This window comes from Salvelinus fontinalis, chromosome 18 (genome assembly GCF_029448725.1).
Source record: "Salvelinus fontinalis isolate EN_2023a chromosome 18, ASM2944872v1, whole genome shotgun sequence".
In the NCBI taxonomy this organism is placed as follows: Eukaryota; Metazoa; Chordata; class Actinopteri; order Salmoniformes; family Salmonidae; genus Salvelinus; species Salvelinus fontinalis.
The window spans coordinates 11,535,032-11,560,237 of record NC_074682.1 but is presented as its reverse complement, the minus strand read 5'-3'; the positions used below and the strand labels follow the sequence as shown (position 1 = coordinate 11,560,237).

Genomic DNA, 25,206 nt, shown 5'->3' with positions numbered 1-25,206 from the left:
TCTCGATATTATATGACCAGGATCCTTCCACCTGAAAGTAAAACATGAATGGGCTACCATCACAACAACTCGGTGAGGCTCGATTGGATGGCCATGAGAAACAGTGGACTGTATATAATGATAAAAATGCTTTATGATTTGTAGACTATCTTTATCATTTGTGCAACCGCATCATTTTCTCATCGTGTTAAAAGACCCTCAGACATAGAACGTAGTTTGGAATTCAACATGTATTCACCTATAATTGCATACTAAATTGATATTTCATACATAGTGTGAGCGCAATCCTCAATCTCCATGGCCACCCTCCGTCCTCCGCTCTGCCATCCTCTGTCAACTCCGTAGACATTGGTCAGCCACTCCATCAGTCAGAATGCATAACTATTGAACTTTCAAATAATTCACTGTGGGGGTCAAACTGCATCATAATAAACACATTTTTGAGGCCACAACGTCCGCCGCATGTTTTTGCTATTGTGGTGATCGTAATTTACATAGGCTTTCTATGGCGAACCAGGGCTATTGGCACCACTAGGTAGCCCACCAGCAGAGCTTGTGACTTCACGCTGCAGACCGGACACTGGGCGCCCAGGGCCATATCCCAATGCTCTGGAATTGGTGTCATTTTATGTCTGGAGTTCTGTAGGTTCTGCAAGTACAATCCAATCAGCATATTTCCCCAGCGTTCCCCCTAGCATTCCTCCGCCCACCTTGACATTTGATGTGTTTGGCATTTTGATAGGAAATGGCAACCCACGGACACACCTACACTTCCATTAATGCAGGTGTTATCTGAGAGATCCTCCAACACCTCCAACTGGAACCCTGGTAGACACTGTCTCTGTTGCAGTGACATGGTCCTCACTGCGTTTGTCTAGATGTGTGTGTGTGTGTGTGTGTGTGTGTGTGCGTTTGTCTATATGTGTGTGTGTGTGTGTGTGTGTGTGTGTGTGTGTGTGTGTGTGTGTGTGTGTGTGTGTGTGTGTGCGTGCGTGCGTGCGTGCGTGCGTGTGTGCGTGCGTGCGTGCGTGCGTGCATTTGAGGAGATGAATCCGAGGATGATCCCGTTGGTTGTGTTGCGTGACTCCTCCATACCCAGAGGTTGCTTTCCAAATTGAGAAGAGATAATGAGTGAGCCGCTGCAGCCAGATGGCACTATCAGAGATGGTCTCACACGCTGCTCCCGCAGCAGCTCACAGCAGTCCCCATGATGGCATGCTCTGCAGTCCTTGACCAGTGACCAGTCCAATGTGTTACAGCTCCATAGCGAGTGGAGGTCAGTGTAGAAGAAGGATGCACCGCCATTTGTTTTATCTTCTCGGGATATTCATGCGTTGGGCACTGCATTTCAACTCCGTCTTGATGAAACATGCTCAACAGGGATTATACTGGCTTGTGGCCATACTGGACACTAATAGGACAGTGTTCAGTATAGTCTCATTGGGCAAGTCTCTTGTTCGGTGTTCAGTCAAAGTCAGACCATGTACAGTGATATCATGTCATAGAACGAACCCAGCTATGTTTCGATAGATTATTGGCGTTGTTGCTGTTGATAACTAGACTCTAGGCAGTCTGAGCTGAGCGGCCTTACCAGGTTCTTGCTGCTCTTCCAGCAGCACATCCCTGGCAGTGGGCCTAATCTTCCCATAATAAAAGTGTGAATCAATTACTACTATCTCCAGTTGGCATGCCTACACTGACCTCCGTTGTAATGTAAACTCACAGCAATTAATTCATGGCAGCTGTTCTCTATAGATATACCAACAGGGGCATGGATAAGCATGCACACACAAACACACGTATGCACACGCACACACACCTCTTTGTGGGTTCAGGCGTGCAGATTTACACACGCAGACTTAGAAATGTTCACTAGAGCTTCCAAACGGAATATGGGCCTCGTATACAGTAAAGTCATAGCCGTTATATGTGACTAGATCCTCAGGTTGCCATGGTAAGAAAGAAACACAAGTGAGGCGTAAACTCTTAACATATATGGAAGGAAACCCAGGGTCCACTCTCTAGCGTATTGTTTACGTTGTGCAGTGGATGTTGTTAAGTAAGGTTGAGAGCCAGTGCCCATGTATAATTCATGTTCACATACATTATAGAAGGGCCCTGTAATATCCTGAGTGGAAAACGAACCTGCTGGTACTTACGTGCAGCCAGGTGCTGTTCAGGGATCAACCAGCGAATAGTGTTGTGTTGTTCTCTGTTGCGTTGCGTGGTGTTATTCTCTCACCCACTCACCCCTGGCCCTGTCAATGGCTTAGGTACTAAGACACCCCACAGGCTATCCAACCAAAATGACTGACTATTGTAGAGAATCTCAACAAAGAGTTGTAGAGCAGTTTTAAAACAGCCACTAATCTCCCTGCTGCCTCCCACCCGCCAGAACTCCCCCTCGGATCCAAAACCCATCATTGACTGAATGAATGTGGTTGCTATTTTTGATGCAACCATTTCTATTGGCCTTCCTGTATCATTTCTTGTCGATTCGATGTTATCCTCTTATGTAATGCCCTATATTTGGTTCATCCTCTTGACTTGAGATGTGAACAAAATGCTCTTCATTTTCATGGAGATTACAGGATGTCTCATCAAGTCGCTCTGAACAGCCCTTTTGTGATTCCTTCCACATGGTCATATAATAGCCCTTTTAAGATCTGTTTGCTTCATGAGAAATGAAATGAATAGATTCGGAGTTGATAGTACGGATATTCCAAGTGATGAGTGAAGGACCTCCGTGACCAGTAGAATCCTGTGTGTATATCCTCCCATCAGAGAGAGCGAGAGGGAGAGGGGTTTGTCTGAGGATGCACAGAACACACAGACTATTAATAAGAAGGGCTCTCTCTCAACCACACCCACACTTCTGTTTGACTATGAAGGATCTCTAGGCTCATATCATCTGCATGAGGAGTTGGATGAGGAGCAGCGGCCGACCCGTCATCCCCTCACGGCGATCCCAGTACAGCCCTCCTTTCCTGGGAACCGTCTCCTCTACGCAGTAATGATCAGAGATGCAGAGCGCACCAGGCAGCCACGCACACTCGCATTAGTACGCACGCACACACACAAGTGCACGTACACACGTACAATACTAAATTAATCTAATTGAAAATTGGCTTCAGAAGTAAGGAGATGTCAAAGTGGATGAAGCTTGGCAAGTCAGGTGACTACTGCATAGTTGTGTCATGAGAGGTCAGCGAGCCAGAGGGGGTTGGCCCAATGACTCCCTTTGATTGACAGCTGCCTGCAGCACCACAGCCAATGATGGGTGACGATAATCTCAGAGAGTAACAGGTGAATTCTATCTTAATGTAGCAGATGTAAAATAATCGCCTGAGCGGAGGAAACCGGAAACATGCTGTGTTCAGGCTTCGCCTCTTCTCTGCTTTTCTCCTGAAAACCAGATGCTTCCGGTTTCTACCGGCCCCCTGCTGACAGTGGCTTAACGCAGCATAATCAGCTGGAATGCAGTTCACGTCGTCAACAAACATGCTAACATTTCTGCCTGTTGTTGCTGGAGCAGCACGGAGACATCCTGAGTTTCTGAACATGCTGTGTAACGATTGATATGTTTATCTTCTTAGTTTTATTTTTTTTAAAGAATGACTTCTGAAAAGGCTGGCGGAGGGGAGGCAGACGCTCGTGGTGAACCATTGTAAGGATGTTCAGAGCCGTGTTTTACGGTGGTCTACTCAGTGAGTCACACAGGGGCTTTTGTTCAGTGCTGTTTGAACCTCCCCAGCATCCGTTATGTGCTTTTATCAGCCGCTAACAACGGCTAATTATTGTTTCAATAAAAACTGAAAGGATTTGAAAGGGTTGAATATTTTGCTACTTAGTAGCTCTAGTGACCTCAGTGCATTAGTGAATAATTCTCCAGGTAATAGGGCTTTTTTTTACTACACTACAGTTATCTGCAATGCTACTGTAAAATATTGGTTGTCTGCACATTCTCTAAAAAGTCATTCATCTCCCCCCCAGCTCCAATTCCCCCTCTCCTCTCCATACTGGGTGTATTAGAGCTGTGCAGCACCAGCACAGACACACATGATAATACACGCACTCCACACACACACGCACACATGGATTTTGTATTGTAGATATGTGATAGTAGAGTAGTGGCCTGAGGGAACACACTTAACGTGTTGCGAAAAGTGTTATGAAATGGAATGGCGTGTACATATTTTCAATTGTATATCAATGCCTTAATGTTGCTGCCAAGGCAGCAGCTAATGAAGATCCTTAATAAATACAAAAACAAATACCAATCCCACCAGGGGAACACAATGTGGGGAATAGTAGTGTAGAGAGAAACAGGATCCAAATGTACGGGAGTGAAAATACCTCTAGTCCATGTTCGATTTCCAGATTATTGTGGGAACTGACAATCAAATAGTAATCCAAGGATTGGGAAGGTTTTAAACATATTGTGAGATTACAGTGTTCCTACTAATGCTGCTTCTGCTTACCCAGTAAAACCTTTCCCTCTTCAGCCCTACACATACAGTAGAGCATCATGCAGTAACCATGGCTAGAAATACAGGATCAATGCTCTTAAACGATGGAGCTTTATGGAATGTACTGAGTGAGAGTGTAATTCTCTTCTCTGGTTTCAAGCCCACTGATACTGTGCCAGATGTATGCAGACATGTCGCTTTCACTCTCCAGACACACAGTGCAGAGTTCCATGCACTCTGTTCCATACATTAACTGAAGTAGATCAACCAGGCTAAGCAGCACCCACAGTACCCACACTGTTTCTCAAATAGAAAAAGCGGCCCCTGCAGTGTATGTAAATGGATGTTGAAAATAATCATTTACAAGGTTAATATTGCTGTTAAGTGCGCTGTTTGTGCTGCAAGAATAATGTGGAATGTTTGAAAATGGAAATGTAAGAGAGTAATTCATGCACATATTTGAGTTAGGTGATTATATTTTCAAAGGACCATGGTTTGCCTAATCATTCGCTGTAAGCCTTTTCTCTCTGTTGTTCACTGGCAAATTCCCTGCTATAACAAACCTGAGGAACGTGTTCCATTTATTACACTGAATATTGCAATCGGGGATGCAAATCATACATTTTCATACCCCGGTCAATCTAACAGGGTCCGTGGAGATGCTTATTCAGATGATACAGAGGTCTGCACACGATAACCACTGTGTAATGGACAGTTTCACACTGTATTAAGGTGTCGTGTCTTTGCAAGAGTACAATTCCACTCAGTTAGGACAATGCCGGTGGATATTTATAGTAAACACAGTGTAGCTTAGAGTTGAAGGACAAATTTGGTGTCACACTGGTCAGCATTGTGGCTACCTGATACAGGAGAGGAGGAATGACCAAAGCCTCTGGCATAGTAATAAATGCAGAGGGAGGTGACACCCGTCCAGACATTCCTACAAAGCATACCACATAGAGGTAGAGCAGATAGATGCTATCAAGCATGTGTTTGACACTCGTATCAAACACACAGCACGGGTACCTAGCTCATGCCTCTGGCTTCTTTTAGCCACAAAGCAAACAGCCACTAGACCTACCTGCTCAGTCAGGCGTGTCCTGACTCTCTCAGTATCTGAATGGAGAAGCCAGTGGGAGGGAAGAGCACGGGTTGATGGCCTGGTCAGACTCAGAGCAGCCCTGATGGAGCTTTTAATAGAGTCATGGCTCCGACAGGAATAGTTGAGTGGGCCACTGCTGAGTGAAGAGATGAGGTCTTCTTCTCTCCTCAGGAAGGTGGCTACAGGAACAGGCGTTCACCGTCTACTGGTGGGGCTATGACAGGAGACAAGAAATGATGCTAACAATAACAACAATACAACAGTTTAGGGGTAGGGCTATGGCGGTACATTTTGTCAGCCGGTGATTGTCCATCAAATAACTGCCGGTCTCACGGCAATTGAGCGGTCATTAACATAAAGACATTTAGCCTTCCTGGCTTCCACGCATAGCCTACAAGCCATTAATGCAGACCTTTGGAACATCTACATTTTAAAAAGTTGGATAAATCCATTTAATATACACCATCACAATAAATCCAGGTCTAAAGAAACATGATATGAAGAAAATGTAGTATTGCAGAATAACAGAATAGCATACTCTGAGTTGTCCTTATGTTAGCTCCTGATCTGGCTATGCCATATGGCTGTGGGCTACACTAGTTCATTTAGCAGACAAGATTTGCTTAGAGTTGCGTGGCATTATTTTATATTATTTTATAGCATGAAGAATACAATTGAACAAAGCTGAATAAAATAGAAAGTATATTTTCTCCAAACGATTTGAGGGAGTACCCACACATGCAGCTATTCTATGTTGAACTGTTAACAAATAAAATGGTATTTCTATGTGCTTATTTTAGAGTTATTTATGCAACTTAGTTGTGATACAAATGTTGGGCTATATGTTTGTATTTTTAATACATTCTAAGGCTGCATGATGCAACTTTAATGATGATTTGAAAAAAGTTGCATGAAAGGCATGATCTCTGCAGCGCAGGCTGTACACACTTCATTAGTCTCTCATTCACAATTTGACAAGCACTTGATAATGCCTCGAATTTCTCGGCTGCATCCCCTTTGTGTGGCTGGAATATCCCCCGCCCCCCCCCCCCCCCCCCCCCCCAAAAAAAATCCATTCCTTTTGCGGCCAGTGGCCATTGTGCCCATGGGCTGATATAATCATTATAATTCCCTTCTCCCGGCTGCGTGCCGAAGCATCTCTCCATCACGTGATCGGGTCTTTCTCACAGGCTACAAGTGAAGACAGAAACATCTGGTCGCAACTGCGTGCGCGTCCTTATCCAATTCCGAGGCGCATTTTGAAGATATTGGAAGAACTGTCCTCATTTACTTTTCATCAGCCAACAAGATGAGTAGGCCTAACGAACAGCAAAAGCACTAGTCTATGTCAATATAATATCCCCCATAGTACAAAAGTTGACCTATTCTGTGCAATAAATAAACATTCCAAACATAGTCTGGGACAGTTGTGGGATGCGATAGATCCCAAATTAATACAACCACTAGCATCAAAAAAAGTGTTTTAAGCAATGAGCCTGACGCAACAGATGAGAACTTTTAGCTTAAAATGTTGCTCAACTATTGGGCTATTTCTTCACATTATAAGTGCAGCAATACACACACAGCAGTAGGCTATAAGCGCAAATGTTGCATTAGCAGGAAAACACCATTCTCAAAAGTGACCGCAAATGTGATTATGCATGTAATGCTTTTATTGTAAAAGTGCATTTTTATGGTGAAAAGGATCTTCCCCAAACCTGACACTCACACGTATGTATGACAGTTGGGCTCTACACACCCTTTGTAAAGCGGATTAATGTGTTTCATTTTAAGAAGTTATTTGGCCACTTTAGTTGTGATACAAACCTTATCAAAACATATAGGCCTATGGGCTAGGCTACATGAGATGTGCGACTATGATTTGAAAAAGTCGGCAAAAAAACATACACTGTTTCTTGCCTTAAACTGGGCATCATTCGCAAGTGATAATATGTCATTGACCAGTGATAAGCTAATATTGTCACCCATCAGACTGTTCTTGATTTAATCTTGTCTTTACATATACTAAATAATGTATGTGTGAAATTTATTTGGATTTAGAATGGACCATTATCATCCAACTGTCTCGAAACAGGGGCAGCGGGAAAAAAGACATGGTTTTCCCATGGTTCATTTTCATGCCAGCCAGGTAGGCTATACTCCTGTTATTAACAGAAGCAATGTGCCTAATATTAGGAAAGCTGAGAAATAAATATAGTAGGCCTAGCCTATAGAAAGCTGATGGGATCCTCCTCTTTTTAATAGAGGTCATCATTTGGTTACATTGATGTCAGAGTGATTAGAGGGACAATAGAGTGCTGAGTACCAGGCAGTTAGCAAGTTTGGTAGGCTACTAATGACCATCAGCAGCATCAAAGCTTGGAGAAGCTTAATTATTGTAATTAAACGGTCACTCGGAATTTGACTGCAGTCATGACTCGTGACCACTGGTTGGTCAGTAATATGATCACCGTAACAGCCCAGGCCAGGGGACATTATGGCCAGTCAGTACAAACTATTTATTTTGGCTTATTCTTCAATAGTGTATACAAAAAGATAACCTCTCAGGCTTGTCCCACATGTGTGCCTAGGCTTGCAAAATTCCGGGAACTTTTAATACATTCCCTGTTTTCCCCGAAATCAGGAGGGAATAAGCAGGAAATCCAGAATCCTCCAACCAGGAAAGCTAGAAATTCCCGGAATTTTGCAACCCTACGTATGCCTGTGCATTGTGTGAGAAAAAAACAACCAAACACGATTAATTTCACGATGTGCACGTTTTTAAACCGAACTGACGACGAGGTGCTGTGTAGCCTCTTTTCAACTGATGATGTCACTGCCAACAGGCTTATCTGAACTGAAATATCTCTGGGGAAAAATAAAGAAGATTCTCCAGGATTTGCCTTGCCTTCATTTCATAAAAAAGGCAAGGCAGGGAGGGAGGCAGGGAACCTGAAAGAGGAGTGATTATGCAGCTCAGAGCTGAAAGTGGGGAGTAATGGCAGGATGAGGATGGGGGGGATCGATGGGAAAGTGTATTTGAGGGAATTATGGTGCTGATTGCTTGTGCTTAAATCACCCTCTGTTCGGTTCCCACAGTATCTAGAGAATCCCTGAGTGCTCGCCATGTGTCTGTGTCGCTTATGTTAAGCCATGTTGACATGCTCTGTTCCAACTGCTTCACTATTGCCATTGTAGATGCATACACTCTCTACATTGCTGGTGATGACAGTTACCTTGAAGTAGCCTACTTACCTCTACATATAACTCTACATGATCATTATCATACACATAGAATGATATCACATTAGAGTTAAACGGACCTGAAACACTCTCCGGCGTAGGGAGAGGACACAACGACTGCATGTACTATAACCATAGGGAATAAGATTGTTCACAGCCATTTTGAAAATGGCTGACTCTTGTTTCTTTTTTATCTCCCACGTTAGCAACCTCGGTGCGTTATGTCTGCTAGGACATAATTGTATGATACTATCACACCGAGAGGGGGGCATTTAGACTCTCTCAACCACAAAACAGAACCTCAGATCATATTTATTTCACAGCTAGGGATCATACTTGTCACACTACAGATAGCTCTAACAGCGCAGATAGGACTGCAGATCGTCTGAACAGCGCGTAACTGCCTGGGACGTATACTTCCAACTTGTGTCTGGCTGCTCTGGTCTACAGAGCGATCAAAGGTGGCAGCTGGCCTCACCTGCAACAACTAAGCAAGCCTGTATAGGTAAACAGATGAGTGGGTTTAGCGGGCGAGAAGGCTGTGAAAGGTTGCTCTCTCCAGGAAACTACCTCCTGTCCTGATGACACGTACAATACGCTGCTGCCCGGCGGGTCTCTTCACAGCCAGAGTCGACAGTGACCGATGGACTGTCCCTTCCTCTCTTATCTGGGCCTCTGCAGCCCCACGTAGTCTGGCTACAACGCCCTTGGCTATCTTAGACCAGAGGAAGGATAGTGGCCAAAACGGTCCAAAACCACTTCCAGGAGCCATCAGATTTTTACAGGTGGTCTACCAGGTACAAACCAACCCTTTCCCTGCGGAGGGGCAGGGCTGGAAGTGTTTTGGCCACTGATTTCTGCTGCTGGTCAAGCTTCTTCCCAGACATACTAACATTGTGCATCGTTCTAAACCAGATATAAATCTAGATATTCAAGAAGCTAGTGCGAAAATATAACTCGGTATGACAAGGCCATTCCTTTGTTGTGGTGGCCCTTATTGGGCAAAAACTGTAACTGTAAACAAACCCCAGTTAGTCAATACCTTATCAAATGGAGGCCCAGTTTAGCGTATTTGTGTTCTGTGTTGCTTGCCTTGGTGAATGTGTTTGTGTATTAGGAGATACTGTGCCAATTACTGTCTTGATTCTCTCTGTTTCTCTGTGCGGTTTCCTTGGTTTCCTGCTCTTGTTTATCACTCTAAGTCCCTAAGCTCCCAGAGGGCTGTGAGGCGTATGTCAGTGGAAAGGCACGGAGCTAAAGAACACAGCTGAAGCTTGTTTTCCACATAGATTTTTTTATAGTCTTATCAAACCACTGTCTCTCACCGCTCTGTAGCCTTGCCAGTTTGAGTCCTGAGACTGTCACTCTCATTTAACTCTATCTCTCTATCACCCATGGCTTCAGCTTAGATAGAGCCTGCTGTGTGTGTGTGTGTGTGTGTGTGTGTGTGTGTGTGTGTGTGTGTGTGTGTGTGTGTGTGTGTGTGTGTGTGTGTGTGTGTGTGTGTGTGTGTGTGTGTGTGTGTGTGTGTGTGTGTGTGTGTGTGTGTGTGCGTGCGCGTGCACATCTGCATATGAGCGAGCTTGTGCATGTGTTGTTGTGGGTTTTCCTCTCTGGAAAGGTGTCGAGTTGAGCCTAATTATTGCACGCTCTCTGCTCTTCTCCCCTTAAGTTTGTCACCCTGTTTCCCACCCCCCTCTTTCTGATATCGACTCTCACGACGTCCACCGTCTCCCTCGCTCATTCGCTCTGCCTTTCTCCCCCTCTCCATACCCGTCAACTTCTCCCTCTACATTCTCCTTCTCTTTTCCTCCTCTCTGTTTTTACTTCCATCTCTCTTCCTTATTCTCCTCTCCACTCATCCTTCCCCACCCCTTCTCTGGTCCTTATTCTTTCACTTCATTCTCTCCATTTCTCACCTCGAGGGGTTCAAAGCAGAAAGAGATTTCTGTGGACTGTTACATTCTTCTAACTTCTCTCTTTCTCCTCTGTTCCTCTGTAGTGTTGCTGCGTGAGGAGGTGGCCCAGCTGCAGGAGGAGGTGCACCTGTTGAGGCAGATGAAGGACATGTTGAGTAAGGACCTGGAGGAGACCCAGGGCCAGGGCTGCTCCTCCCACCTCCTTTCAGCCACTGAGCTCCGTGTGCAGCTGGGAGACAAGGAGCAGGAGCTGGACCGCGCCAAGGAGGCCTTACAAGGTCAGGACGACCCCCATAGTGCTCAGCTACTACCCTGTTCTACCTGAGTCCTACCCTACTGTCCTACCTGAGTCTGCTCTACTGTACTTCCTGAGTCTTACCTGAGGCCTTCCCTACTGTCCTTCCTGAGTCCTACCTGGGTCCTACCCTACGGTCTCTCCTTGAGTCCATCCTACGGTTCTACCTATAGTCCTACCCTATTGTCCTACCCTATTGTCCTACCCGAGTCCTACCCTGCTGGCCTACCCGAGTCCTACCCTGCTGTCCTACCCGCGTCCTACCCTGTTGTCCTACCTGAGTCCTACCCTATTGTTCTACCTGAGTCCTACCCTATTGTCCTACCTGAGTCCTACCCTATTGTCCTACCTGAGTCCTACCCTATTTTCCTACCTGAGTCCTACCCTATTGTCCTACCTGAGTCCTACCCTATTGTCCTACCTGAGTCCTACCCTATTGTCCTACCTGAGTCCTACCCTATTGTCCTACCTGAGTCCTACCCTATTGTCCTACCTGAGTCCTACCCTATTGTCCTACCTGAGTCCTACCCTATTGTTCTACCTGAGTCCTACCCTATTGTCCTACCTGAGTCCTACCCTATTGTCCTACCTGAGTCCTACCCTATTGTCCTACCCTATTGTCCTACCCTATTGTCCTACCTGAGTCCTACCCTATTGTCCTACCTGAGTCCTACCCTATTGTCCTACCTGAGTCCTACCCTATTGTCCTACCCTATTGTCCTACCCTATTGTCCTACCCTATTGTCCTACCCTATTGTCCTACCCTATTGTCATACCTGAGTCCTACCCTATTGTCCTACCTGAGTCCTACCCTATTGTCCTACCTGAGATCTACCCTATTGTCCTACCTGAGTCCTACCCTATTGTCCTACCTGAGTCCTACCCTATTGTCCTACCTGAGTCCTACCCTATTGTCCTACCTGAGTCCTACCCTATTGTCCTACCTGAGTCCTACCCTATTGTCCTACCTGAGTCCTACCCTATTGTCCTACCTGAGTCCTACCCTATTGTCCTACCTGAGTCCTACCCTATTGTCCTACCTGAGTCCTACCCTACAGCCCTACCTGAGTCCTACCCTACAGCCCTACCTATTGTCCTACCTATTGTCCTACCTGAGTCCTACCCTATTGTCTTACCTGTGTCCTACTACTGTTCTACCTGAGTCCTACCCTACTGTCCTACCTGAGTCCTACTACTGTTCTACCTGAGTCTTACCCTACAGCCCTACCTGAGTCCTACCCTACAGCCCTACCTTAGTCCTACCCTACAGCCCTACCTGAGTCTTACCCTACAGCCCTACCTGAGTCCTACACTACTGCCCTACCTGAGTCCTACACTACTGCCCTACCTGAGTCCTACACTATTGCCCTACCTGAGTCCTACACTACTGCTCTACCTGAGTCCTACACTACTGCCCTACCTGAGTCCTACACTACTGCCCTACCTGAGTCCTACCCTACTGCCCTACCTGAGTCCTACCCTACTGCCCTACCTGAGTCCTACCCTACTGCTCTACCTGAGTCCTACCCTACTGCTCTACCTGAGTCCTACCCTACTGCTCTACCTGAGTCCTACCCTACTGCTCTACCTGAGTCCTACCCTACTGCTCTACCTGAGTCCTACCCTACTGCTCTACCTGAGTCCTACCCTACTGCTCTACCTGAGTCCTACCCTACTGCTCTACCTGAGTCCTACCCTACTGCTCTACCTGAGTCCTACCCTACTGCTCTACCTGAGTCCTACCCTACTGCTCTACCCGAGTCCTACCCTACTGCTCTACCCGAGTCCTACCCTACTGCTCTACCCGAGTCCTACACTACTGCTCTACCCGAGTCCTACCCTACTGCTCTACCCGAGTCCTACCCTACTGCTCTACCCGAGTCCTACCCTACTGCTCTACCCGAGTCCTACCCTACTGCTCTACCCGAGTCCTACACTACTGTTCTACCCGAGTCCTACCCAATGCCCTACCCGAGTCCTACCCTACTGTCCTACCCGAGTCCTACCCTACTGTCCTACCCGAGTCCTACCCTACTGTTCTACCCGAGTCCTACCCTACTGTCCTACCCGAGTCCTAGCCTACAGTCCTACCCGAGTCCTACCTTACTGTCCTACCCTACTGTCCTACCTGAGTCCTACCCTACAGTCCTACACTACTGTCCTATCCTACAGTCCTACCTGAGTCCTACCTTACTGTCCTACCTGAGTCCTACACTACTGTTTCTCACCCAGCTCAGTCAAACCCACTTCATCTCAGTAGAGATAACATCAGTTTATCACTCAACACATCGATCAGTCAATCCCTTTAAAAATGTAATCTGACGTAATTGTGTCTGGTATGGGCCATATGTTTATCTAAATACTAACTGTGTGGTATAGAAATCGTATCTGTCATCTCCAAATCTCCTATCAGTCATGATGTGTGTGTGTGAGGTAGATACCAAGTCAATACATTCTGCCTGTTCTGTTCTTCCAACATTGTCAGTAATGAGATCTGTTCATCAGTCCACAGTCTGGGCTCAGTTCTTGTAAGGTTGAGATCCATGAATGGTAGCACAAAGGCTTTGCTTTCTGATACAGCGTATGCTTTTGGCTTGGAGTGGAATGCTATGTAGACTATGCGGTAGTGACAGCTTGTCATCATACTGTGTCCAAATGTGGTTCGCCAACTCCTCTTACCCCAACCCACAAAGCAATATTTTACAGATAAATATTGACTTGCTTGTTTAACCCAAAGAAAGCAAAGTTAACGAAGTTAACCCCTTCTGAGGCAGACTGGCTGTATGTAGAATGGTGGAAGCGTGAAAACGTAAAGAAGACAAACCTATAACTCATCTCTCTAACGTCCCCCCATCTATCCCTCCTCCCCTCCTCTGTCTTCCTCTCTTCCGCTCAGGGAGCAACAGGCGGGAGGTAGCATGCTCATAGATGTAGAGCTCTCTTGTGTAACTGTTGAAGAACAGGTTTAAATGTTGAGTGAGGAATGGTGGAACATGTACATTGGGAATGCTTAAGCCTCAGTGAATGCCACCTGTGTTGCGGTTATTGCGAGGACAGCTTCTCCTTTTCCTTGAATAAAGAGCTTCAGGAATACTGTTCGTAAGTCCCAATCTTACTCTGCATGTCAAGGCTTTCTCTAGATTCCTGTCCTACAAATACAGCTGATGAGTTACGGTCTCTATTGAAGAGCAAGTTTCAACCCTGGAAGTTGGCTGTTTTTAAACAGGCAAATGCCATTATGCCAAGCGTATTTAGAAAAGGATTGGTGAATGTAGTCTCCACATCAGTCTGTGTGGTTATGTGACTATCTGCTACTGATCTTAGAGCATTACATCATTTACTCCATGGTGCTTCTATGGAAAAACAGTGTTGCTCTTCCTGGGATTTTACAATATGTCACAGTGCCATCTTGTGGCAATCCAATATACAGTGCATTCGGGAATTATTCACTTTTTCCACATTTTGTCACATTATATTATTCTATCCCCCCCCCCCCCATCATCAGTCGAGACACAATAGCCCATAATGACAAAGTGAAAACTGTTTTTTAGAAATGTTTGCAAATGTATTCAAAATAAAACACTGATCTATCACATTTACATAAGTATTCAGACCCTTTACTCAGTACTTTGTTGAAGCACCTTTGGCAGTGATTGCAGCCTTGAGTGTTCTTGGGTATGACGCTACAAACTTGGCACACCTGTATTTGGGGGTTTCTTTCATTTTTCTCTGCAAATCCTCTCAGGCTCTGTCAGGTTGGATGGGGAGCGTCACTGCACAGCTATTTTCAGGTCTCTCCAGAGATGTTAGATCGGGTTCAAGTCCTGGACTTCTGGGCCACTCACGTTCAGAGACTTGTCCCGAAGCCATTCCTGCATTGTCTTGGCTGTTTGGTTAGGGTCGTTTTCCTGTTGGAAGGAAAACTGGACAAGAGGAATACCTATGTAAGAATACTGTTCATTGACTATAGCTCGGCATTCAACACCATTGTACCCTCCAAGCTCATCATCAAGCTAGAGGCACTGGGTCTCAACCTCGCCCTGCGCAATTGGGTCCTGGACTTCCTGACGGGCCTCCCTCAGGTGGTGAAGGAAGGAAACAACATCTCCACTTCACTGATCCTCAACACTGGGGCCCCACAAGGGTGCGTGCACAGCCCCCTCCTGTACTCCCTGGTCACCCATGACTGCGTGGCCATGCACGCCTCCAACTCAATCATCAAGTTTGCAAACGACACAACAGTAGTAGGCTTGATACCAACACAGATGAGACAGCCTATAGGGAGGAGGTGAGGAGACTCGGAGTGTGGTGTCAGAAAAACAACCTCTCACTCAACGTCAACAAAACAAAGGAGATGATCGTGGACTTCCCGGAAACAGCAGAGGGAGCACCCCCCTATCCACATCGATGGGACAGCAGTGGAGAAGGTGGAAAGTTTTAAGTTACTTGGCGTACACCATGGACAAACTGAAATGGTCCACCCACACAGATAGTGTGGTGAAGGCGCAACAGCGCCTCTTCAACCTCAGGAGGCTGAAGAAATGTGGCTTGTCACCTAAAAGCATCACAAAGTTTTACAGATGCACAATTGAGAGCATCCTGTCGGGCTGCATCACTGCGTGGTACGGCAACTGCACCGCCCACAACCGCAAGGCTCTCCAGAGGGTGGTGCGGTCTGCACAACGCATAACCGGGGAAACCTACAACACCCGATGGCACAGGAACAAGGACAACAACCACCCTCACCACTGCCTGTTCACCCTGCTACCATCCAGAAGGCGAGGTCAGTACAGGTGCATCAAAGCTGGGACCGAGAGACTGAAAAACAGCTTCTATCTCAAGGCCATCAGACTGTTGAACTGCCATCACTAACACGGAGAGGCTGCTGCCTACATACAGACTTGAAATCATTGGCCACTTTAATAAATGGATCACTAGTCACTTAAATAATGCCACTTTAATAATGTTTACATATCTTGCATTACTCATCTCATATGTATATTCTTTATTGTATACCATCTATTGCATCTTAGCCTATGCCGCTCTGTCATTGCTCATCCTTATATTTATATTTATATATTCTTATTCCATTCCTTTACTTAGATTTGAGTGTATTAGGTAGTTGTTGTGGAATTGTTAGATTACATGTTAGATATTGCTGCACTGTCGGAACTAGAAGCACAAGCATTTCGCTACATGCAATAACATCTGCTAACCATGTGTATGTGACCAATACGATTTGTTTTGATTTGAGGTGAACCTTCACCCCAGTCTTCACCCAAGCTTTTCTTCAAGGATGTCTCTGTACTTTGCTCTATTCATCTTTCCCTCGATCCTGACTAGTCTCCCAATCTCTGCCGCTGAAAAACCTCCCCACAGCATGATGCTGCCACCACCATGCTTCACCATAGGGATGGTGCCAGGTTTCCTCCAGACGTGATGCTTGCCATTCAGTCCAAAGATCATCAGACCAGAGAATGTTGTTTCTCATGGTCTGAGTTCTTTAGGAGTCTTTTGGTAAACTCTAAGCGATCTGTCATGTGCCTTTTACTGAGGAGTGGCTTCTGTCTGGCCACTCTACCATAAAGGCCTAATTGGTGGAGTGCTGCAGAGATGGTTGTCCGTCTGGAAGGTCCCATCGGAGAACCTTCTCTCATCAGAGAAACTCTGAAGCTCTGTCAGAGTGACCATCGGGTTCTTGGTCACCTCCCTGACCAAGGCCCTGCTCCCCCGATTGCTCAGTTTGGCCGGGCAGCCAGCTCTATGAAGAGTCTTGGGGTTCCAAACTTCTTCTATTTAAGAATGATGCAGGCCATTGTATTCTTGGGGACCTTCAATGCTGCAGAAATATTGTGCCTTGACACAATCCTGTCTCGAAGCTCTACGGACAATTCCTTCAAACTCATGGCTTGGTTTTTTTCTCTGACATGCACTGTCAACTGTGGGACCTTCTATGGATACAGTTTAAGTTGGAAGTTTACATGCACTTAGGTTGGAGTCAATAAAACTTGTTTTTCAACCACTCCACAAATTTCTTGTTAACAAACTATAGTTTTGACAAGTCGGTTAGGACATCTACTTTGTGCATGTCATTTTTCCAACAATTGTTTACAGACATTATTTCACTTATAATTCACTGTATCACAATTCCAGTGGGTCTAAGTTTACTGTGCCTTTAAACAGCTTGGAAAATTCCAGAAAATGATGTCATGGCTTTAGAAGCTTCTTATAGGCTAATTGACGTAATTTGAGTCAATTGGAGGTGTACATGTGGATTTATTTCAAGGCTTAGTCAAACTCAGTGCCTCTTTGCTTGACATCATGGGAAATCTAAAGAAATCAGCCAAGACCTCAGAAGAAAAATTGTACATCTCCAAGTCTGGTTCATCCTTGGGAGCATTTTCCAAACGCCTGAAGTTACCACGTTCATCTGTACAAACAATAGTATGCAAGTATAAACACCATGGGACCACGCAGCCATCATACCCCTCAGGAAGGAGATGTGTTCTGTTTCCTAGAGAGGAACGTGCTTTGGTGCGAAAAGTGCAAATCAATCCCAGAACAACAGGAAAGGACCTTGTGAAGACGCCGGAGGAAATGGGTACAAAAGTATCTATATCCACAGTAAAACGAGTCCTATATCGACATAACCTGAAAGGCCGCTCAGCGAGGAAGAAGCCACTGCTCCAAAGCCACCATAAAAAAGCCAGACTACAGTTTGCAACTGCACATGGGGACAAATTGTACTTTTTAGAGAAATGTCCTCTGGTCTGATGAAACAAAAATCAAACGGTTTGGCCATAATGACCATTGTTATTTTTGGATAAAAAAGGGGGCGGCTTGCAAGCCGAAGAACACCATCCCAACCGGGAAGCACGGGGGTGGGAGCATCCTGTTGTGGGGGGTGCTTTGCTGCAGTAAGGACTGGTGCACTTCACAAAATAGATGGCATCATGAGAAGGAACATTTTGTGGATATATTGAAGCAACATCTCAAGACATTAGTCAGGAAGCTAAAGCTTAGTCGCAAATGGGTCTTCCAAATGGACAATGACCCCAAGCATACTTCCAAAGTTGTGGCAAAATGGCTTTAGGACAACAAAGTCAAGGTATTGGAGTGGCCTTCACAAAGCCCTGACCTCAATCCCATAGAACATTTGTGGGCAGAACTGAAAAAGCGTGTGCGAGCAAGGAGGCCTACAAACCTGACCAGCTCTGTCAGGAGGAATGGGCCAAAATTCCCTCAACTTATTGTGGGAAGCTTGTGGAAGGCTACCCGAAACGTTTGACCCAAGTTGTAAACTTCTGACCCACTGTGAATGTGATGAAATAAATAAAAGCTGAAATAAATGATTCTCTACTATTATTCTGACATTTCACATTTATGAAATAAAGTGCTTATCCTATCTGACCTAAGACATGTACTTTTTACTAGTATTAAATGTCAGGAATTGTGAAAAACTGAGTTTAAATATATTTGGCTAAGGTGTATGTAAATTTCCGACTTCAACTGTAGGTGTGCCTTTTCAAAATCATGTCCAATCAATTGAATTTACCACAAGTTGTAGAAACATCTTAAGGTTGATCAATGGAAGCAGGATGCACCTGAGCTCAATTTCAAGTCTCATAGCAAAAGGTCTGAATACTTATGTATATAAGGTATTTCTGTTTAACAGTTTTATACATTTGCAAAAGTTTCTAAAAATCGGTTTCTGCTTTGTCATTATGGGGAATTGTATGTAGATTGATGAGGGTAAAGAGTCATTTAATCAAATTTAGAATAAGGCTGTAGCGTAACAAAATGTGGAAAAAGTGAAGGGGTCTGAAGACTTTCCGAATGCATTGTAACTGCATATTTGACTCAACCTTTGGTCAAAGCCATTAGTCCTGATTTGTGTGTGTGCGTGCGTGTGTGTCCCACAGCTATGAAGTCTGACCGTAAGCGTCTGAAGGTGGAGAAGGCCGACTTGGTAAACCAGATGCAGCAGCTGTACACCACACTGGAGAGCCGGGAGGAGCAGCTCCGAGACTTCATACGCAACTACGACCAGCACCGTAAGGTACAATACAATCAACTACGACCAGCACCGTAAGGTACAATACACAACTACGACCAGCACCGTAAGGTACAATACACTCAACTACGACCAGCACCGTAAGGTACAATACACAACTACGACCAGCACCGTAAGGTACATTACACTCAACTACGACCAGCACCGTAAGGTACATTACGCTCAACTACGACCAGCACCGTAAGGTACAATACACAACTACGACCAGCACCGTAAGGTACAATACACAACTACGACCAGCACCGTAAGGTACAATACACAACTACGACCAGCACCGTAAGGTACAATACACAACTACGACCAGCACCGTAAGGTACATTACGCTCAACTACAACCAGCACCGTAAGGTACAATACACAACTACGACCAGCACCGTAAGGTACAATACACAACTATGACCAGCACCGTAAGGTACATTACACTCAACTACGACCAGCACCGTAAGGTACAATACACTCAACTACGACCAGCACCGTAAGGTACAATACACAACTACGACCAGCACCGTAAGGTACAATACACTCAACTACGACCAGCACCGTAAGGTACAATACACAACTACGACCAGCACCGTAAGGTACATTACACTCAACTATTACCAGCACCGTAAGGTACAATAAACTCAACTACAACCAGCACCGTAAGGTACAATACACTCAACTATTACCAGCACCGTAAGGTACAATGCACAACTACGACCAGCACCGTAAGGTACAATAAACTCAACTACAACCAGCACCGTAAGGTACAATACACTCAACTACGACCAGCACCGTAAGGTACAATACACAACTACGACCAGCACCGTAAGGTACAATACACTCAACTACGACCAGCACCGTAAGGTACAATACACTCAACTACAACCAGCACCGTAAGGTCCAATACACTCAACTACGACCAGCACCGTAAGGTACAATACACTCAACTACGACCAGCACCGTAAGGTACAATACACTCAATTACGACCAGCACCGTAAGGTACAATACACAACTACTACCAGCACCGTAAGGTACATTACACTCAACTATTACCAGCACCGTAAGGTACAATAAACTCAACTACAACCAGCACCGTAAGGTACAATACACTCAACTATTACCAGCACCGTAAGGTACAATACACAACTACGACCAGCACCGTAAGGTACAATAAACTCAACTACAACCAGCACCGTAAGGTACAATACACTCAACTACGACCAGCACCGTAAGGTACAATACACAACTACGACCAGCACCGTAAGGTACAATGCAATCAACTACGACCAGCACCGTAAGGTACATTACGCTCAACTACGACCAGTACCGTAAGGTACAATAAACTCAACTACGACCAGCACCGTAAGGTACAATAAACTCAACTACGACCAGCACCGTAAAGTACAATACTCAACTACGACCAGCACCGTAAGGTACATTACACTCAACTACGACCAGCACCGTAAGGTACATTACACTCAACTACGACCAGCACCGTAAGGTACATTACACTCAACTACGACCAGCACCGTAAGGTACATTACGCTCAACTACGACCAGTACCGTAAGGTACAATACACTCAACTACGACCATTACCGTAAAGTACAATACACAACTACAACCAGCACCGTAAGGTACAATACACTCAACTACGACCAGCACCGTAAGGTACATTACACTCAACTACGACCAGCACCGTAAGGTACATTACACTCAACTACGACCAGCACCGTAAGGTACATTACGCTCAACTACGACCAGTACCGTAAGGTACAATACACTCAACTATGACCAGCACCGTAAAGTACAATACACAACTACAACCAGCACCGTAAGGTACAATACACTCAACTACGACCAGCACCGTAAGGTACATTACACTCAACTACGACCAGCACCGTAAGGTACATTACACTCAACTACGACCAGCACCGTAAGGTACATTACGCTCAACTACGACCAGTACCGTAAGGTACAATACACTCAACTACGACCAGCACCGTAAAGTACAATACACAACTACAACCAGCACCGTAAGGTACATTACACTCAACTATTACCAGCACCGTAAGGTCCAATAAACTCAACTACGACCAGCACCGTAAGGTACAATAAACTCAACTACGACCAGCACCGTAAGGTACATTACACCCAACTACAACCAGCACCGTAAGGTACATTACACTCAACTATTACCAGCACCGTAAGGTACGTTACACTCAACTACTACCAGCACCGTAAGGTACGTTACACTAACTACGACCAGCGCCGTAAAGTACATTACACTCAACTACGACCAGCGCCGTAAGGTACAATACACTCAACTACGACCTGCACCGTAAGGTACAATACACTCAACTATGACCAGCACCTTAAAGTACATTACACTCAACTATGACCAGCACCGTAATGTACAATACACTCAACTACGACCAGCACCGTAAGGTCCAATACACTCATTTACGACCAGCACCGTAAGGTACATTACACTCAACTACGACCAGCACCGTAAGGTCCAATACACTCCTTTACGACCAGCACCGTAAAGTACATTACACTCAACTACGACCAGCACCGTAAATTACATTACACTCAACTATGACCAGCACCGTAAGGTACAATACACTCAACTACGACCAGCACCGTAAGGTACGTTACACTCAACTACGACCAGTGCCGTAAAGTGCATTACACTCAACTACGACCAGCACCGTAAGGTACGTTACACTCAACTACAACCAGCACCGTAAGGTACAATACACTCAACTACGACCAGCACCGTAAGGTACGTTACACTCAACTACGACCAGCACCGTAAGGTACATTACACTCAACTACGACCAGCACCGTAAGGTACGTTACACTCAACTACGACCAGCACCGTAAGGTACATTACACTCAACTATGACCAGCACCGTAAGGTACAATACACTCAACTACGACCAGCACCGTAAGGTACGTTACAATCAACTACGACCAGCGCCGTAAAGTACATTACACTCAACTACGACCAGCACCGTAAGGTCCAATACACTCTACTACGACCAGCACCGTAAGGTCCAATACACTCATTTACGACCAGCACCGTAAAGTACATTACAATCATTTACGACCAGCACCGTAAAGTACATTACACTCAACTATGACCAGCACCGTAAGGTACAATACACTCAACTACGACCAGCACCGTAAGGTCCAATACACTCATTTACGACCAGCACCGTAAGGTACATTACACTCAACTACGACCAGCACCGTAAGGTCCAATACACTCCTTTACGACCAGCACCGTAAAGTACATTACACTCAACTATGACCAGCACCGTAAGGTCCAATACACTCATTTACGACCAGCACCGTAAAGTACATTACACTCAACTATGACCAGCACCGTAAGGTACAATACACTCAACTACGACCAGCACCGTAAGGTCCAATACACTCATTTACGACCAGCACCGTAAGGTACATTACACTCAACTACGACCAGCACCGTAAGGTACGTTACACTCAACTACGACCAGTGCCGTAAAGTGCATTACACTCAACTACGACCAGCACCGTAAGGTACGTTACACTCAACTACAACCAGCACCGTAAGGTACAATACACTCAACTACGACCAGCACCGTAAGGTACGTTACACTCAACTACGACCAGCACCGTAAGGTACATTACACTCAACTACGACCAGCACCGTAAGGTACGTTACACTCAACTACGACCAGCACCGTAAGGTACATTACACTCAACTATGACCAGCACCGTAAGGTACAATACACTCAACTACGACCAGCACCGTAAGGTACGTTACAATCAACTACGACCAGCGCCGTAAAGTACATTACACTCAACTACGACCAGCACCGTAAGGTCCAATACACTCTACTACGACCAGCACCGTAAGGTCCAATACACTCATTTACGACCAGCACCGTAAAGTACATTACAATCATTTACGACCAGCACCGTAAAGTACATTACACTCAACTATGACCAGCACCGTAAGGTACAATACACTCAACTACGACCAGCACCGTAAGGTCCAATACACTCATTTACGACCAGCACCGTAAGGTACATTACACTCAACTACGACCAGCACCGTAAGGTCCAATACACTCCTTTACGACCAGCACCGTAAAGTACATTACACTCAACTATGACCAGCACCGTAAGGTCCAATACACTCATTTACGACCAGCACCGTAAAGTACATTACACTCAACTATGACCAGCACCGTAAGGTACAATACACTCAACTACGACCAGCACCGTAAGGTCCAATACACTCATTTACGACCAGCACCGTAAGGTACATTACACTCAACTACGACCAGCACCGTAAGGTACGTTACACTCAACTACGACCAGTGCCGTAAAGTGCATTACACTCAACTACGACCAGCACCGTAAGGTACGTTACACTCAACTACAACCAGCACCGTAAGGTACAATACACTCAACTACGACCAGCACCGTAAGGTACGTTACACTCAACTACGACCAGCACCGTAAGGTACATTACACTCAACTACGACCAGCACCGTAAGGTACGTTACACTCAACTACGACCAGCACCGTAAGGTACATTACACTCAACTATGACCAGCACCGTAAGGTACAATACACTCAACTACGACCAGCACCGTAAGGTACGTTACAATCAACTACGACCAGCGCCGTAAAGTACATTACACTCAACTACGACCAGCACCGTAAGGTCCAATACACTCTACTACGACCAGCACCGTAAGGTCCAATACACTCATTTACGACCAGCACCGTAAAGTACATTACAATCATTTACGACCAGCACCGTAAAGTACATTACACTCAACTATGACCAGCACCGTAAGGTACAATACACTCAACTACGACCAGCACCGTAAGGTCCAATACACTCATTTACGACCAGCACCGTAAGGTACATTACACTCAACTACGACCAGCACCGTAAGGTCCAATACACTCCTTTACGACCAGCACCGTAAAGTACATTACACTCAACTATGACCAGCACCGTAAGGTCCAATACACTCATTTACGACCAGCACCGTAAAGTACATTACACTCAACTATGACCAGCACCGTAAGGTACAATACACTCAACTACGACCAGCACCGTAAGGTCCAATACACTCATTTATGACCAGCACCGTAAGGTACATTACACTCAACTACGACCAGCACCGTAAGGTACAATACACTCAACTACGACCAGCACCGTAAGGTACGTTACACTCAACTACGACCAGCGCCGTAAAGTACATTACACTCAACTACGACCAGCACCGTAAGGTACGTTACACTCAACTACGACCAGCACCGTAAGGTACAATACACTCAACTACGACCAGCGGCGTAAGGTACGTTACACTCAACTACGACCAGCACCGTAAGGTACATTACACTCAACTACGACCAGCACCGTAAGGTACAATACACTCAACTACGACCAGCACCGTAAAGTACATTACACTCAACTACGACCAGCACCGTAAGGTCCAATACACTCAACTACGACCAGCACCGTAAGGTACAATACACTCAACTACGACCAGCACCGTAAAGTACATTACACTCAACTACGACCAGCGCCGTAAAGTACATTACACTCAACTACGACCAGCACCGTAAGGTCCAATACACTCAACTACGACCAGTACCGTAAGGTACAATACAATCAACTACGACCAGCACCGTAAAGTACATTACACTCAACTACGACCAGCACCGTAAGGTACAATACACTCAACTACGACCAGTACCGTAAGGTACAATACACTCAACTACGACCAGCACCGTAAGGTACAATACACTCAACTACGACCAGTACCGTAAGGTACAATACACTCAACTACGACCAGTACCGTAAGGTACAATACACTCAACTACGACCAGCACCGTAAGGTCCAATACACTCAACTACGACCAGCACCGTAAGGTCCAATACACTCAACTACAACCAGCACCGTAAAGTACATTACACTCAACTACGACCAGCACCGTAAGGTACAATACACTCAACTACGACCAGCACCGTAAGGTACATTACACTCAACTACGACCAGCACCGTAAGGTACATTACACTCAACTACGACCAGCACCGTAAGGTAC

At 45.6% G+C, this 25,206-nt stretch overlaps 1 protein-coding gene across 6 annotated transcripts in view; it reads left to right on the top strand.

Moving 5' to 3' along the window:
- Positions 1-25,206, top strand: part of kaznb (kazrin, periplakin interacting protein b) — a 158,472-nt gene that overhangs the window by 124,988 nt on the left and 8,278 nt on the right. For all 6 annotated transcript variants that reach the window (XM_055868160.1, XM_055868159.1, XM_055868161.1 and 3 more), the window contains 2 exons: positions 10,817-11,011; positions 18,951-19,087. In XM_055868160.1, coding sequence (XP_055724135.1) covers positions 10,817-11,011; positions 18,951-19,087 — 332 coding nt within the window. The remainder of the gene's footprint in view (positions 1-10,816; positions 11,012-18,950; positions 19,088-25,206) is intronic.